Below are 18,958 nucleotides of genomic sequence, written 5' to 3'. Positions count from 1 at the left end.
CTGAGAAAAACTGTTCCTTTATCTGTGTAACACTACTACATGTGCTTAATAATTACATACAACTAACCCCTTACTTTATTCTAAACCACAAAGCAAGAAAGAGTATTCATACCACACCTTAATGTATGGAAGGTTTCCCATTTTAAGGAGAAACTACACAGAGCTTAGAAATCCAAAATGTCTTCACCAAATTTTTTATTCAACAAAAACTTGTTTAAATTAATACTCTACCACAAAGTTTGTTTGCTTTTAAACACAGCTTTAAATAGGTTCAGATAAACTACTGTTTATGGCTCACCTCAGTTTTAGAGGCTGAGCACATGACAATTTCTTACAAATGAACAATAACCACAGAAACAAAGTACACAAAAAAAAAAAAAATCAGGTATTAAAATTTTAACTGGAGACAGTACCAGAGGGCTGGGCTGCTGACAGTTTTTAAATGCCTCATGATGCAGAAGAAAAGGTAGGAAACAAAGTATTGCCTAGAGGAAAAGGATCAAAGCTATCTTTGCATTCCTATAAATTCTGAGCTGCTGCAAAAGTTAAAGCTTCACACAATCCAAGTAGCCTGAACAACCGTTCCAATTTACACAAGTTTCTGTGGTGCTGCTTGTGGTTTGTGATACAAGCCGCAATAGTCAGTGATGGGTTCCCTCCCACCTCTGCACCCAGGGATCACCGGAGAAGTAAGATTCACCTGCAGTAGTTAACACTACCTGCACACAGGGGAAATTTTCTCCTGTTATATTTAAAAATCTTTGCTAGAGACCACAAGAATGAGATTTAAAAGAAAAGGTCAGTGGTTTTTACCTGTTAATTCAAATTCTATTCTGTTAAAATGAGTGCTGTTAACTCAAATTCTTAACTGCTCTGACAAACATGTTATTTTCAGTTTCCAAGACAGATTTTATTTAAGACTCTGGAGTACTTTTCATTATACAGATTTAAGGATTCCTCTAACAGGTCTCTGCAAAACGCCATGCTTTTGGGATTGGAAGGAAAAGGAGCAAGGTCCAGAAGAAGGAAAAAGAGAAGAAGAAAACCCCATGAAAGATACAGTAATAAACTCTCTTCAGTTAAGTTTGAAGTGCTCACAGAAATCAATTAAACAAATGCAAATTTTACAGAACCCAGACAATCATCACATTCTGTTTATGCTGATTCTAAATTTTATCAACGCGTCATTTTATTCACCCCCTCCCCCTTTCAGATATGTAAAGACAGTTTCCATAGGAACAGGAGAGACTTAGTAGTATCCAAAGGCAGAATAACACTAACTTATGTAATAACTTGAAACTCACCTTGGTTTGTAAAATGTGTATGTGCTTATTTTAGGACAACATACATAGTGGTTATTTACTCTTAACACATACCACATGTGGTCAATTTCTCAAGTTCCTGTATTTTAAAAAGCCAGTTTCACAGATAGGATGTAACAGACTAATCCCAATGAAGTCTTCTCATACATCAGGATTTCTGCAGTAAATTAGAGTCAACTCTTATGTAAAATAATACACTTTCGACTTCTGAGGAGTTTTTGACAACGCATTAAAAATTAGCAAAAAAACACCAAACTGTAGTAATTTTCCTAGCTTTCCCACAACATCACAGCTCTTTGCAATATGTTCCTCTCCCCCCGATGCCGATTGAGAACAGATATTAAATACAAAAAGGACATACAAGTTACAGCACACGAGCTAAAAATCAATTAAAAGGATATCAAATTGCTTACTTCACACAAACTTCAAAAAAGGAAACTACATTTTTAGGTGGTTTTCATAGTGATAGTATCACCATGGGAAATCTTATCAAGATCAACTGCCTCTGCCATTTGGTCCAGTCCTCCTTTGACAAATACATGGCAGCTCAACCTAGTTATGATAGATCAGTATCACTGAGGTTAGTTAGAAGAAAATGAGTCATGCCCAAGTTGCGTAGGAGCAGCTAGCCAGAATCTGGTAGGAGGTCCCCAGAAAAGCAGAGCTGTCTTCAGAAAGCTTATAGCTGAAAGGGCAACACAAAAACCTGCTGATGGAGGGATGATACTGAGTCAAGGAACTTCAGGGAGGGACACTGAAGGGTTTTAAGAAAGGGTCTACTACAGACTACTGTAAGACAAGAAAAATAAAACACCAGCTAAATAACCTGACTAATTCCCAACACTAAGCCCAGGGAAATCTTCAGAAGAGGTGAAGCTGATGGTCAAGAAAAAAGCTCACAGGACACTAGAAGATGCAGAATGCACCAGCAGAAGCACTGAAGAGTTACAATGAAAGCACTGGAAGGCTGTAAGGCAAAAATACTTAGCTATCGGCAAAGGAAGTTACAAGTGCTTGAGATCTTACCTCCAAGTGGGACTCCAATGCCACTCAGCTACATAAAGGCCAAGATTTTTCCTGGTTGACTGGTTTTTAATCTTTGTTTCAAAAACTTCTACAAATCCAGCCAGCTACAGCTGTTTTAGCTATATCTTGTAGTTAAAGACAATTCACCAACTGCTGATTGAGCTATCAAAACCTGGAAACCTTGTTGCACAAGGTTTCTTTGCTGGATTTTTCCTATTGCTGGGTTCCTCCCATTCATTATCACTAAAAATAAAAAAATACACTAAGAAATTAAAACCTAACGAAACTGAGAACAGAGCAGAAACTAATTAGATTTCAGGGACAGATGACTGCATTGAGATGCTGACAGAAAGTAAATGATTGCTTGAAGTTGACATCCTTTAGTGGAGAAAGGACTCAAAATTTCTGTCCTCCCAACAGAAATGGTAAGACCAGATCATGAAGAGCTTAACTAGAGGCAAACAAATACAAGTAATGGAATAAAAAAAGTCTGAAATACTCAGTTTTCACTGCTAGAGAAATCTACTAGCCTTAAAAAGCAGTTTGCTAGGTAAGTAACAGAAGTCTCATAGCTCACAACCTTTTAAGACCAGTGCATGCCAAAATAATCATGCAAAGATCATTTTGCTACGCGACCAAAATCACTGCACTCTTTGTATTACTCCACCATACATACATGAAGTCTCACACACAACCACCAACTTCCAAATGGATTATTCAAGCCCAAAAAGGTCACTACCGCAGTTTCACAGTCACCTTAGTGATGCAATTCTATGGACAGCTAGGCTCATGCCATCAACAGGAGGCAGGCCACCCTTCTTCTGCTCTGCTGACCCCACCTGCACAGTCCCATCCTCTCTTCTTTGCACTGGTGCTAGTGCTTAAAGCATGTCAGGAAAAGAGTCTGGTAAGAAATCCATCAGTTTTTCTGTTGCCTGCATTTCTTTTCACGCTCCTGCAAGTTAAAACAACAGACAGTGCTCATCACAACGCTGGGGGCAAAGAGGGTACAAAGTAGGAAGGGAGCAGGAACTCCCTCCCTCCTTGTGGGTTGCAAGTACTGGGGTGAGCATGCCCACTTCTACTAGCTCTCTTGTGCTAACAATATTGCTTGCATGGCCAGCTGGGGTCAACCCCAAAGAAGAAAGCCACCCTTCAACAGCCACTCATATTAGAATGGCTTAAACCAATTGTGAAGTTGCAGCTAAAAATGTATGTTTTCTAGAAACCCTCACTTCTCAACGGGCGAAGTCAGATTAATTTGAAGAGCTCAGAGTGTTAAGATGATGGGTAAGTTCCAGAATAGAAACTCAATTAAGAGGAAAAAAAGAAATCTTCAAATGACTTTCAGGAAAAGGTTACATTATGTTGTCCATTGTTTCTTCAGTAAATACAACGTAGCGCTGTAGTTAAAAATGGTCTAGCTCAATATTATAAGCCATTATTTGAGAGAAATTCATCAGCCAAACACAGGTCCAGGTTCTCTGTCTCACCTGAAAAGCAGACAAATTAATCCATGATCGTGGATTAAATTTAGACTTTTAAACAATAAAAGAATCCACAATTATCCAGAATTACAAAGCAACTTAATTAAAAGTCAATTAATAAACTGAATGTGAAAACCCAGTGTTTTCTTCAGGCTCAGAACAGAAGGTTCCTCAAAACTTTCTACCAAAAGTACGGAACAAGCAGAGCCAGAATGAATAGAAAATCGCCTCACGGTGTTCCGTCCAGTGGAAACACAGTTTTGTTGATCTGATTTTCATAACTGTGACTAAATACCTTCAGCACAGTGTCAGGTGTTACATATACAGCTGTCATTTATAAATTACCATTAAAAAGGCACATATACACAGGAAGACAACAGTAATGATAATCTACATAAACAATTAAGTAAAGCCCTGAATATCTGATGAAATATGGCAGGAGTAGAATCTTAGGCTCTTTCCTAGTCCTAAAATCAGTCATATATCCCTTCTCTGTCAAGTGTCCAGATTATCTTTACCAGCTTCTTCTCTAATCCAATAAAAACCTCTAATGATGGGAACCTGTTGAACAATCTATGCAATTTGACTGTTATAGGTAAAAACTTTCCAGCCTATATTTAACCTAAATCTCACCCACTACAGTTTACTTCCTCTTAATCTACCTCTTAACCACAGAGAAAATGGAAAAAGTTTAAAAAAATATTTTTTATATTTATATTCTTCTGTGAACTATTTCTTACATACACACCCCTCCCACAGCCTTTTCCACCCCCAAAATAAAGCAATACTTTAATATTTCTTTTTGCATCAGTCACAGGTTCTGAGCCTCTCAATCCACACTGCTACTTTCCTCTGTACTTTTTGGATTGTTTAATACTCTAGACTAGACACAAAAGTGCAATCAAAAAGAAAAAAAATAAAAGCCTTCTGTAATTTAAACTGGATCAACATATCGCAGGATAGCACCCACTTTTGCCAGCTGCATAATGTTGCTTACTCGGATCAATTTGTGACTAGAACTCCTGGATTATTTCCTACAGCTCTGCTACCCGTACACCTCTATTTGAGCATCTGATAGCCTCTTCCTAGCGCAGCATTTTATACTTAGCAGCTTTTTATCTTCTGGATTGTACTTCTCAAACCTATCAAAATGACTGAATTAAAAGTTTATTCTATTCTTCTCTAGATGAGTGTTGGCAATCCCTCCTAACTCGATGGCACATCTGCAAGTTTTATCTTTTAGGGAAAGGGTGATAGATAACGTAACTAAAAATCACCTCCTGAACATGTCATCTGTTTTTTCCCAGCGTTCAAGAGTTCCTCCAGCTTTGCAAAGAGCAACTTAAAACTACTTGGGGGTTAGTTATCAGACAGGCAAACAAACTTACGCGTCAACTGAAACGCCGTATTTATCAAGCGGATGACCATAGAACTATGTAAAAAACCTCCTAAAGATTAAAACTGATTCTAAGATGGCTCTTAACCATCCGTATTTTCCAGACCAAACTGTCATGTAACACAATAAATCCACTTATAATATGTTAGATTTCTCAAATAAATTTACTTCTGCACCAGATTCACTGCTGGGGAGGGGGCACCATGATAGTTGACAAGCATCTCAGTACTTTTACAGTCCATAAAATATTTTAAAAATTACTTTTTTCCATGCAGCCTGACACATCGAAATTGATTAAGCATGAAATGTAGACAGCATCAGCACTATACATAGCAAGAACTGTTTAATACCACCTACAACCAGATTAATTACAGTCTGGGAAAAAAAAAGCTGTTCCAACACAGCATTTTCAGAACACCCTTGGGAGGTATGACTCCTGCTTCACAGACTGCGGATGTTCCAACTTCCTTAGTTTATATGGCAAGCCAACAGATTGGACAATTTAGATTTCAGAAATGCCGTGTCCTCAAACAAGATCGCTAGATCACGTAGCCTTGAATCTCCATCTCAGAGTTATTTCAGGAATACCATTGAAGTTTCATTAATTATAATTAAAATTCACGGTTTTAAAGTGTTATGTTGAGAAGAAACTCACGCATGTTTCATCCACTGAAGTTCAGTAATTTTAGCTCAGAACGTCAATACTATTCCAAACAACATCAGAAGTTTTTCTCTGATAAGAAATGCACACTACTTGCGTTCAGAAGGGGTATGGATTTTTCTTCTTTCTGCCACCTGCCGCACTCTCCCTCCAATTAGAGAGCTTTTTGAAAAGCGCATTATGAGACATGACAAACTTGTAAATGTTTTTGAGTACTTCCTAACATGCAAATCCCATTTTCTTAAGTGAACAGTCTAAAGACCGTAAAGCTTCCTACTGTTCATTACAAGATAGATTCAGAATGCGTATAAGCAATTCAGAGCCGTCAAAGCCTGCTGAAATTAGATTATTTTAAATGTTTCAGTGCAACTGCTGTTTTTAACCGCGGGCATTACCATTTGCCGTAAGTACGATAGTATGAATAAATTCACTTTTTTTAAAAGAATTTAGTGAAGGCAAAAAAGCTTTCCACGCTTTTCTGGAGAACTCAACCCCTCTGAGGGTACGGGTTGGGACATCCTTGTCTTTACAGCGTCGGGCTCCTGGGCGGCGTCGCAGCCAGCTGTGCCACGATACAGCAGGACCCGCAAGCTCGCTGGGGCGGGTCACCTCACCTCACCTCCTCCCCCGGGGCCGCTGCAGCCGCCCAGCCCCGCCGGGAGGCCGCCCAGCATCTCGCCGGGAAGGCGCCCAGCATCTCGCCGGGAAGGCGCCCAGCATCTCGCCGGGAAGGCGCCCAGCATCTCGCCGGGAAGGCGCCCAGCATCTCGCCGGGAAGGCGCCCAGCATCTCGCCGGGAAGGCGCCCAGCGGGTGTGGGAGCCGAGGCGGGCGCACACAGCGGCTCACGGCCGGGGCCGCGCCGCGGCAGGCGGCTGGCGGCGCCCGAGACACCCACCCACCCGCACGCACGGGCGGCACCGCGGCAGCCGACGCGGAAGCGGCGGCTCCGGATCTCAACAATATCGCTATTCAACAGGATCCTGCAAATATCCTGCGGCGGGCTCCTTCCCGGGAAGGGGCAGCGGGGCCGGCGGCCGGCCAGCCCCCGCCGGGGCAGTACCGCAGTGCCGCCGCCGCAGCCGGACGCCCTGCAGACCGGCCCGGCGCCCTCTGCAGAGCCGCATCGTGGCTGGCCCCCCGGCGGAGGGAGGCGGCTCGGAGGCGCCCGGGAGCACCGCGGATCCCGCCGGGCTGGGCAGGGCCCCGGCAGGAAGGCGTCCCCACCACCGGCGGGATGCTCCCCCCGCCCCGCCGGCGGCACGCGCAGGAGCCGTTACCTGTCACAACCGCCGCCGTCTCCGCCGCAGAGGAGGCGGCGGCGCCTCCCCGTCCTCCCCGCCGGCCACCGCCAACGTCCGCAGCCTCCAGCTCGCATCCCCCTCCGGCGGCGGCGGGCAGGAGCAGCCCCAGCAGAAGGAGGCAGGTCGGCACCGGGGTCGCCGCCGCCCGCCCGCCGGGCGCTCGCAGCCCGCTCATCGGTAGCGCCGTTACAGCGAAGCGAAGGGGGGGAAGGAAGAAGGAAGGAAGGAAGGAAGGATGGGGCTGGAGCGCCGCCGCTGCCCGCGCCGGCAGCACGAACCCGCCTCAGCGCCGGCCCCACGCTGCCTCCCGCCGCTTCCGGCGGCCAGCGCCGCCGCCGAGCCGCCCGGGCGACACGTCACCGCGCGGTGACGTCACCGGGGAGGGGGCGGGGGGCGGGCCGTGCGCGGCTCCGGGGCGGCCCGGTGGTAACCGCGAGGTGCGGGGGGTCGCGCCGAGCCGCGGGAGGAGCGCGGAGAGAAACGGGTCGTCGCGTCTTCGCCGTCGGATGGCGGAAAGCATCCAGGCCGCTTGGGGCGATGGAGCGCTCCCGCGGCGGTACCTCCTCCCCGGTGTGCTGGGGAGGGCTCGGCCGGCTGCCGGCCCTGCCCAGAAATCGCGCGGAGGTTTCGTTCCCCCTTGGCAGCAAAGGCCGGACAGCGGAGGTGCGCCAGCGGCCTGAGGGGCGCTGACCGCCCTCAGATCAAGACCGGCTGCTTAGCCGGGTTCAGGAAAGGCAAACCATCTTAAAACAAGACGTCTTAGCTACGGGGGCGCAGGAATGAGACCTTGGAGTTTGTTAAATTTGTCCTTCTCACCCCGACACTGCGACAAATGCGGTCACCGAGGAGAGCTTTCTAAAGGGGAAGAACGTACGAAAGAAGTTTCAGTTGGGCACGTACAGCCGTTTCGAAACAAAAAAAATGAATGGTGTTTTGAATCTGATCCCATACAACTGAAATCAGGAAAACTAAGGCCTCACAAAGATTAAACCCTGATTTAATTGTGTTTAGGACCTCGGCAACACAATCCAAAAACCGAAAAACTTTTGCTTAAGACGTTTCCATCAAGCTGCTGAATAGGAATAGAATCTATATCACGCTTTGTCCTGTCCAAATCTGTGGGATTTTCAACCAGTCTGTTTTGAGTCATTCCACCAAGAATAACACAGCTTTAAAGACCAAATCCAATCCAATATCTCAGATACACAATACGAGAGAAAACAATGCAGCATGGATGGTAAAAGCTATATAAACATTACATTCACTATTAACTATTGCGATCACCTAAGAAGTAACAGAAGTGTTTTGAAAGGGTCTTGAGAAAAGCCTTTGCCTGCTTTGTAGACCCTACAGGAGATAGGAGCATAAAATGGAGTGGTACAAGCTGCTTTCACGGGTCAGCAGAACCCAGAAAGCTAACTGTGAATTGTTACAGCACTGTTAAATGCAGCAGGAAATAATTTCTCTAGCAACATAGTTAACATGCATACTCCATCCCAGCTGAAACGTATTTTTATGGGGAAAAAAAAAACACACAAAACTTTATAGTTGCCATATAGCATATGAAGATTTGGAAAATGTGTCTAAACCTAGCGAATTCTGTTTGAATTGTCAAGTCTGTGGGTAGCCTTATCATTTCTGTTGCTGAATACAACAGCCTTTAAAGACGAACAGTATCTGACCAGATCTTGTGCAAAGAGAACAATGAAATGCCTGCATCTTACAAAAGCTTGTTCAGTGTTGTTTAACTTTAGGGAGGGGAGCTGGAGCAGAGTAAATTCCCCAGATGGAAACAAAGAAACCAGCTGTTAATTTAATTAATTAGTTAATTTTAAAATACAAAGAGAGAGGTATTAATAAAGGGTACATGAAAGAGGCAAGTTTCCTGCGTGAGTGTGAACTGTTTTAACTGAGAGCCACTGGATTCAAAGGATATAGACTGCATGAGTCCTATAGAGAAATGCTGTACATCAGAATAGCTGCGAGATCGGGACACTAACAGGGAGCACTTCAATGAAAATGCTGTGGGCCTGAAGTAGAAAATTATCCTTGTTAAAAATCCCCCTGCAAAGTTGGTTCATTTTCACTTCTGGCTTTCAACTACAAGTTCTCAAATTAGGCAGCACGGAATGGATTGTTTTCAAGCAATTTTTCCTCATGTCCAAATGCTGCTGAGCGCCCTGCAAGGCTTGATCACAGAATCGTAGAATAATTTATGACCTCTAGAGGTCATCTAGTCTAACCCCCTTACTCAGCTCTGAGGAACACCACTCATAACCACATGCCAGTTTCATTGTGGATTGTTGACCGCTACTTTTTGAGTAGAGTGGTTCAGATTCTTTTCCACCCACCTTGTCCACTTACACAGTCCATACTTCCTCTACTGAACTACAAAGATGCTACGGATACCGTGGCAAAAGCCTTGCTAAAAGGTGTGCTGCTCTAATCACTTCATCCATAGAACCAATCATCTCATCATAGAAGGCAATCATGTTGGTAGAACTGTGCTGGTTTTTCTGAATCAACTTCTTGTTCTTCATCATCCTGGAAATGGCTTACAGAAGGTTTTGCTTCGTGGTCTTCTCTGAGAGAGAGGCTGGGTAAGGATGACTGTCCTGTAGTTTCCTGCATCTTGCTTTGATGATAGATGTGACATTTGCTTTTTTCCAGTAACTGGAAATCCCATCTGATTGCCACAGCCTTTCAAAGCTGATAGGAATCAGCACAATGACATTAGCCAGCTTCCTCAGCACTTTCACAAGCACCTCCTGTCCAGCCCTAAGGACTTATAAACATCTAATTTGCTAAAGCAGCCCTAATTCAACCTTCCTCTACAGTTAGTAGTAGTCTCCTCCTCCAAACTTTGCCACTAGGCATAGAGAACTCTGAGGCCTGAGGGCTGACCTTGCTAGTAAAGAACAAGAGGGCTTTGAGTATCTCACCCTTTTCCCTGTCCTTCATCACTAGGTCACCATTCAGCAGCAGAGCCTGTAGTTCTTAGGGTTAGTATGCTTGTAATGAAAATGATTTAGATTGTTTTCTCTACCTCTGGGTGTAGACAGCTATAACAGAAAGGCTGGAATTGCTGTGAATGGAGAGGGAGTGGTAACGTCTGGGCGTGGGGGCACCGGATGGAGCACACAGCAGCAAAAGGGCTCTCAGCATGGTCTGTGCTAACAGCACCCAAATTAGCAGGTCATCAAGACCCCAGCACATCTGTGTGCAGTTTCACAAGACACCCAGATCTGGAGAAAAAGAGCAATGAAGAAATCCTGATGACTCACAGAGGTAGGACAGGATGGAGAGACTGATCACTATCAGCTCTTAAAGGCTACAAAGAGGCATCTCCAAAATCTGCGCAGGGTCACCAACCTAAGAAGAACCCAGGAGACATGAGGAGGACTTCACAGCTTGCATCACTTGTCCTCCATGTAATTGCAATGAATGCTAGACGTATGTCTGGACACGGGCATCACAGTGCTGCATGGGCAGCTTGATCACCGCTGCCTTGGTGCCCCATGGCTGTACAGACTTGCTGGACACACACATTCTGGTGCTCCTGAGCATGACACCCTGAGGGCATGAGCGAGAGTTAAAGGTCTTTCATTTCAACTTCTGTTTTAAATAAAACCACCTTTCCCTCAGAAGGTCTGGCACTGGTGTGTGCTATATTGCTGATAGAGTGTTGCAATACTATTTCTCACAAGTGCATCTTTTTGCAGAGAGCAAACGGGTCTCGAGGCCTAGAGTCAAGCCATTTATGTTGCTTTCAGTCATGAGTCCTGCTCAGTATTAATGGACTCATACAGTCTTGGTCAAACTTTCTGAGTGTACTTTGCTGTATGGATAACCTGAGATGCTTTTTTTGAGTCCTGTACTCCATCCTTCCATTGACCTTCAGAGCAGAAAGCTATTTTTTTTTTATAGTGTATATTTTACTGCTTTGAGTTGCCATTTCTGTCAGCAGTTTTATCATCCACGTAGCCTTGTTGTGCACATTGATTTATCTAAACAGAAAAAGGGAGAGGAAATATTCTTCAGTTCTTTAATACCCATAGTTCTTTCCAATATACACATTCAGCCGGTCCTAAAAACCCCTGGAAGCAGGTTTGAACAGTAGAATAAAGGAAAAAATAAATATTTTTACTGCTATTTGGTGCTATTTACAGTCTCTCCAAACTACAAGCTGGGAATGCTCTGGGTAGATGTGAGGACTCAAGAGGAAAAATATTAACCAGGTAAAGAAAGAGGCTGACAATAACAGATGAGCAAGAAACCTGGTGGGTAAAACAGAAACAAAGCACAAGCTGAAAAAAATGCTGGGAGGTCACATTACAGAAAAGACGACTTAGAAATAATAAGCAAAAGCTCAGGTAGAAATTAACACAATCATCAGATTTATTTATTAAAAAACAATGCAAATACAAATTGACAGTAAGTTAATGTAAATTCAAATAAGCGATGATCACCAGATTATTGGTAAATTGTCCAAAAAGCATTTGATTGTACAAATGCTGTGAAAAGAAACAATCATTTCGAACAGGCTTGAGAGTAAAATTCAAATGACTTCTCTTGACTAGGGAAGTTGCGCATATCTTCACCCAAATTATAAAAAAAAGTACTAATTGCAACGTTCTTGTTCTCTGATTTCACATGCTGATAAAATCTCAAATGAAGGTGGAATTTTATAAGCTTTATATTTGCCAGGATGAGAGGATCAGTTTAGGAAGCCCTTCTCAGTTGTTTCTGAGTTACTGAAGTTTATGTTTTGAGGAGGGAAAGTCGTTAGCTCAAGAGGAAACTATACTAAGTATTTTAAGCGGTCCTGTATTCCCAGCCCTTAATGGACTAAGAAACTATGGGCCATAGATGTTATCTCAGTCCAGTAATGTCATTGGAACTGAGAGATGGAAGGGAATTAAACATTTTCCTTATCTGATGAGAGTATTAGCCCTTGTGATCTTCTTATCGATGACCAAGAGTCTAGGTAGCTCTCAAATGAGCAAATGGCCCGGTAATAGGCTGAAATGCTGCTAAAATGACAAAATCTCTTTCAGTCAGCGAGAAGGAGCAGTCATTAGCTGCAAACTAGAGCTGTAGATCTGCAAAGAACTTTTTGATTATGTCTTCTAATTTTAGATATTTTTTCCAATCGGTATTGTCACTAGTATTGCAGAAGATTTTTTTTTTCTATCACACAAAGAGTAAAGTACAAATATAAAAAAAGTCTTGAAAAATACAGAATGTTCAGCAAATGTTCATTGCAGCTGAGTCTCCCATTTGCATGGAAACTTTGCTTATGCCTTTTTCAATTTGTTGAGTCCTTCAAGGGAACAAAGATGCCATTCCAGCTAGAAGATGTTGGCTAGGCAGACTCTGGTTGGATTTTGTTTATTTCAAAAATAAACAAAGACTCAATCTGTTTACACAAGATCTGGAGGCACATCCTGCAATACCAAATCTGAAGGAAAACAATGGCAGAACGAGTGAATAAAATATTTCAGGCAGCACTTTGATTTCTGGAATCTGTATTGGGAGCCAAACAGCTTGCCAGGACACAATCTTACTGGTGATGGAGGAGCGGGAATCTTGCTATCTGACTGAATATTATTTGGCATGTCAGTTAGATTACAACAAGGTGATGGGTTGTTATATGTTTTGACAGCTAAAGGACATTCGAGAGTAACACAAAAGCACTTGTGGAAATTAATACGTTACAGATTAAGGTGATCAGAAGTATGTTAAAAACTGCCAAGGGACAATCTTGGAGATCATGATGCGACTGAGTCCCTCTCCTCATCTGATCTACTTAGAGCATACTTCACTATAACTTTTTTTGCCAAAATTGATTGCCAGACTGTAGAAGTCCAGACATCTTATTAAATTTTAAGAAGGCTCTGATTGTGGCAATTTTGCACCTCCGGTAAAGTAATAATCAGTTCATTTGTAGCTCGAACTGTCTTTAAATGATCAATGTAACCATTCTTGATGTTTAACGAACAGCACTATTACACAACCAACCCATACACGAAAAATAGTTTGCTTGCCATCTTTCTTTTTCAGTTTTCAAGCAATGTAAGAATTCAACCCATTTCAACACAGAAGTGATAGCCTTTTTCAGTGAGTCATCTCTATAGCTATCTCAGAGGGAAGGGAGTACAGATAATTTCATTGCCATATGAAAAAAAAAAAAACCACCCAGTATGTACATAATCTTTCTTTCACCTTCTCTGAATCTCAGTAAATCTCTAAATCCACCCCTACCTAGAGCAGAGACAGTCAGTGCTTTGTGCCTGCTTATTCCCTCCCTTCCTGCTAGACAGGAAACAAGGAAAAAAATTACAATCAGGAGGTGATGAGAGTCACTACTGCACATGACTAGCTTTTGTCTTATAACAAGCATGCTGACCAACTGTGTGGAGAAAAAGAGAATAAAAGTCACAATTAAAATATCATTTGGACATATAATTTAGCACATACTCGTGATCCTAGCAAGTCTTGAAGACTGCCTCCTGGGGCATGTTTAGGTATGTTTTCACTGGGAGAAAAAAGTTCGCACTCGCTTGCAAGAGGAACTCTTCAGGCTGGTAGAGCTGTGCTGGGGGATCAGTTGTAATCTCTTCAGTGGCTGGAAAGTAACTGTTGCAGTAAAAATAATGTAAGTTGTAACTTTCAGAATATTTTTTTTCTGCCTAAATAAGGAGCTAAAGCCCTGCTAGCTCGTAATGTATAGAGTTGCTCTTTACCTGAATGACCGTGGTCAGAAAAATGCTGTCAGATTAATTATTTATAACGGAAATCATTTGCCCCTTTAAGTAAATATTTGGGATAAGAACAAAGAATGTTTATGACCTTATGAAGAAGAAAGAAGGAAGTGACCAGAGCTTCAAGTGTGGTTCCGGTAGTTTTAGCAGCTGTTGATTGAAAAGTGGAACACAGAGGCCAGAGCTCGAGTGAGTAGGAAATTATATTCTCATGATCTGTGACTAGCAGATAGTAATAAAACCCCTAGTGAACATGTGTACATACAATTCTGTTGTCAGATGGTTTGTTGTAGATTGAAATGGCTGCTCCGAGGTCACAGCCAGCAGACTGTTTCCTGGAATTTCTGCAGGCAAGTTGTACATCCTGTAAACAGAAGCTCTCTAGATCCGTCACAACTCTACGGCACGTACTGCCAGGTATCGTGAGCAATGCGGTACCTAATACATAAGATCATTCTGTGGAGGCAGAGACAGCTAGTTCAAATCACCCAGAAAGTTGAAGGAGGTAGGGAAACTACTGCTGAGAAAATCAAATAACATGTATTTTGTCTTTGTCTGAATTTTTTTATGTTTTGATTTGGGTAACGGGGAAAAAAATATTGGAGACGATATCCTCAGTTACAAGGTCATTGGAAACAGACCGTCTTCCTACTTTCAAACACAACCTTGGGCATTTGGCATCGTGACTCACTACAAACAGCTGTACTTCTCAGGGGAAAAAAAAAGTGAGAGTGAAATTTCATCCATTGCTTACCTCTTCAGAAACAGTACGTACAGCTCATTTTTGTTCCTGCTTGCTTTGCAGGTTGTGATACTTGGAGGCTTGTGTGCAATGCGCCAAACGTCCCTGAGCACTGAGGTTGAACGAGCTCCATGATCTTCCTTGGATCTGGTCTTTTTTTATTCCTTTATCTGCCTTCATGATGCAATTGGGAGAGTTTTGGTTAGGGGTGGGACAAAAAAGTTCTGCCTTCAGTGAAGTTTGTCACCTTTCTCTGATATGACCTGTTTAGGACTTACTTATCTACTGTTTAATGAGTTTTAGCAGTTCTTTTTAAACTGTTCATGGTAGTTAATGGGAAACACAGGGGAGGGCTCAACTAGAAGTTAGACATCTGAATCAGAGACAGTCAACTCCTGATCCCTTTAGAATCAATAGAGAGTAATGGGAACTTCCAGAAGGTTGTTCATTTCATACTAAAATAAGCATCTAAGATCAGACAACTTTTCCTTTTCAACACTTGTTTCTCTCTGCTGACAATAAGGGGAGCCTTGCAAAACTATTTTAGCCATTTAACTGCTGGATTTCTAAAATAAGTTGAACTAGATCCTGCTCTACATGTCTTGCCATTAAAAAAAAAGAGTTGAGAAGGGAGTGGAGAGGAGAGGCAAATCAACTTCCAGAAAAAAGAAACTGAGTGATCATTTGTCTCTTATCCACTAGGGAACGAGCCGCAGAAAGTGGTCCTGATGCTTTTCCATATGCCTTATTTCACGTCCTTGGGACACAGGAATTCAAATAACTTTTAGGCCTTACTGAAATGGTATACCTAGAAAACAACCATAAAGGTAAATATTTACCGCATGGAAGAGTTGGAACACACATCCAACGGGTAAATGGGCAATGGGTAAACCTTTCCTAATGATTTGCTATTTGCCGTCATATTTACACTCAAGTTAGTTCAGAGAGTATCTTCAGAACCAATCTTGAAGGACTACGGAGAGACTCAGAGAAGCATTTGGCTCCAAAGATGCATTCCCAGTGGGAATAGCTGTGCTAACACCAGCAGTGTTCCCCTTCACCTGGAACCAGGATTTGTGATCCTTCAAAACTGAAAGTTTCGATATCACTCCAGGACTGGTACCTTCTACACAATCTTGATATTTTTGTAATCTGAAAAAAGAAAGACAAGCTCAAGAAGCTGTTAGCTACAAGACCAAAAAATTAGGTTGCTAATGTCTCCTGAATTATAAAGGTTTGAGGTAGATGTGGCACCTGTCCAGAGTTACTGGAGAGAGATTGCAGCAAACCATGAACTATGGCAGTGGGTGTTGTTCCTTAAAGCAGGGCGGTTGCTTTGTCCTGGGAGCTTTAAGCTGGAAAGAAAAGCACAACGTGTGGTGTACTTCTTAAATTATAACAACTCTTCCTTTTAGATCTAACAGATGGCCTGTAAACTCACACTGAAATAAGGGGGCTAGTGAAAATTTAAAATAAGTATTATGAAGGAAATAAAAAGCTAAAATGCCTAGCAATAATCTTCACTAAAATCTTAATACAGCACTGAGTCTTGAAAGAATGTCTCTGTCCCATAATAACCCCGCCTTTGAATGGCCCGGTCCCACCAAAAAGCAGAGTGTACAGTGTTGACCTGTTTGCATTGGAACAATTTCCTGAGCAGTATCAGTAACCATCTCTCTGTTTAAATGTCTGGACTGAATTCAGGAAAGAGAAATTTATCCTGCACTTGCCATTTAATAATCTCACCATGGTGTTTTCAAAAAAGGGGCAAAATTTCAGTCTAGAGAAAACCGAAAGGCTGCCTTACATTTGTACTGAGAACATACTCATTTCAGTTGGGTTGTGTCCAGTTTTCTGAGAGATCTACAGTAAATTCTACAAAAACAGAACAAAAAAGGAACTGCAAATATTCTTCATTAAACTGTTTGGAACTTGTTAACAAAAAATATGTATCTATGAAGAGCTATTTCTTCTGTAACGTTTTACATTGCATATATCTCTGTGCTGGTGAAAAAAAGGTGATCTTTTCCATTATAAAAGTACAACAGACTGAACTGAGATTTTATAAAAATGTTTGGAATTGCTTAGCTATAAGAATACTAGCCTTGAGTTGCAAACAGCTAGAATAACCGTAAGAATTACGGTTCCTGCTTCTGAACTAGGAAAATACAAATACGTATTAATATCAATTCCATTATTCAATGGAAAAAAAAAAATCACATCTGAATAGGCAAAGATAGACCTCACATGTCAGAGCGCGCCTTACTCTTTATAAAAAAAAACCAAAAAACACAGTTTACTCAAAAAAATCAAGATTTTAATCAACCTCTGGGAGAAAATTTTACCATTTTGTGGAACCCAGGAAAGATCTGACAAACTAGAAAAAAGTGTAAAGCCTCTAACATCGCAAATTTCTATTGTACATATTGTACACATCATATAAGATGACCTTTTTTTATTCTTTGCCCAGATTTCACCATTCTCTGGAAGTGATACTTTTATTTTGTTCTACCCTTATGTTCTAGAATACTGCATAAAGATCTAGTGTATGCAGAACAAAGACGTTTATTTGTACAAACATCCTGACCCCAACCAAAGCCTAGTAGTAGGGATGAGTTTTATGAGTGGCATAGAATAATGGGAATATATTCCATTACCTGCTTGACAGTATATACACTGCTGTGTGTGACTTCTTTCAAAGCCAAGGCGCTCAATATGGTTTCAGACAGGTTTTTTTCCAACTTTGAGTGAACACATAGGCTACCACCCAACCTGAGAAACTTCGCACTCATTATGGTGTCTGTAACTTCCCTGTTTCTCTCTCATTCTCTCCTTCTAACTGAAAACCTGACAGGTATGCAGTGCACCCTTTCTCCACACGGTTTCTCCAGTGTTTGCGTTCAAGAACTGTGACACAGGATGTTCAAGAAAACATGCCGGGCATCAGTCCCTGCTGTTTCGGGAGGACTGCACTGACAGGAAGGTCTTTGATGGATTTGACTTTCTAAGATTTCAAACCTCTTATTTAGGTCTTTATTAACCTAGATTGTTGCAAAGCCCAAACAACTACTACTTCCATCTTTTAATCAGGTCTGAATATTGATTTTCTGCCTAAATAAATAATACACGCTGCAAACCGACTCTCTACTATAACACTTACCCTTTATCCATATCACCACCTAATGCAGGAATGGACTGTTACCAAATCTTTTAAAGTTTTTCCAGGATTTCTTCATAACAGATTAGAAATGCTATCTTTCTTAGGGAAAGATGAGAGTCCTGATCAGAAATGTTTATATTTTCTTTAAACTGTAAACTGTAATTCACAAAAACAGGGAAACCAGATTACACAGAACTATGTAAGAATGATGAATATTGCAAAAAGAGAAGAGAGGAGAAGATAAAGCTCTGGAACAGAAACATCTAGTCATAAAAGTTTGAATTTCAAAATTTATACGCACATATCAAAAAGATATTTTCTCTTTCTTATGATTAACAAAACTTACTCAAGCTTTTAAATTAAAAATAATGAATTCAGAAACACCTTTTTACCTTTTAATTGATATACACGTTTTAATTGCTGAATGAAGATGCAATCTAAAGTCAGTAGAAGTGTACTTTGCTAAATATACAAATAGCAAATGATCCCTTTCTGTGTCGCAGAGATCACAGTACACAGAATTTGAGCACTTCTTCCCACAAGCTCTTTCTTTCCAGAATCACTTTCCACGTAGTGGAAGTGTGTTTTGTAAGAGTGAGGCAGAGGCGGGAGACAGACTCTCCTGCCCATATGTTAGTGGTGAGGGGTATTAATATGGATAACACTACTTTCCCATGTCTACCACTTAACTGTAGCATCTTCAGAAACTGCTTATGGTTAGAATATCTCAAATGTATCACAAACTAAAATTAAATATCTAAATATGTCTTTATGTCGGAAACTATGGAGCGACCTACTTCACCGCTAACGTGAATGCCGAAAGCAACCCGAACTTTCTTCACAAGCTGTAACAACGCCAGTTTTCCACAGTCAGAACTTGATGTTAACATTAACGAACCAAGACTGGGCTTCAAAGCAATGCTTATGTTTTTGTAACCCAGAAGGGCTTTGAAAAAAAACAAAAGGGAGAAAAGGGAAAATGTTGTGACACTAGACATATTATCAGAGAAATTTAGATAATTCTGAACAGACAGCAAATATTATTGCTTTTTACAACATATATTTGTACCGATTTACTGTTTATAATTGGACTCATT

The 18,958-nt window shown here is 41.7% G+C and overlaps 1 protein-coding gene across 2 annotated transcripts in view; it reads right to left on the bottom strand.

The window, feature by feature from the left end:
- The window catches only part of STIM2 (stromal interaction molecule 2), a 70,967-nt gene extending 63,485 nt beyond the window's left edge, over positions 1-7,482 (bottom strand). For both annotated transcript variants that reach the window (XM_076336068.1, XM_076336069.1), the window contains exon 1: positions 7,172-7,482. In XM_076336068.1, the coding sequence (XP_076192183.1) occupies positions 7,172-7,370 (199 nt within the window). In that variant the 5' untranslated portion in view covers positions 7,371-7,482. The remainder of the gene's footprint in view (positions 1-7,171) is intronic.
- Positions 7,483-18,958: the final 11,476 nt, after the last annotated feature.

The sequence above is a fragment of the Aptenodytes patagonicus genome, chromosome 4, assembly GCF_965638725.1.
Source record: "Aptenodytes patagonicus chromosome 4, bAptPat1.pri.cur, whole genome shotgun sequence".
Classification (NCBI taxonomy): Eukaryota; Metazoa; Chordata; class Aves; order Sphenisciformes; family Spheniscidae; genus Aptenodytes; species Aptenodytes patagonicus.
The sequence above is the reverse complement of the archived record's forward strand: the minus strand, read 5'-3'. Positions and strand labels throughout refer to the sequence as shown.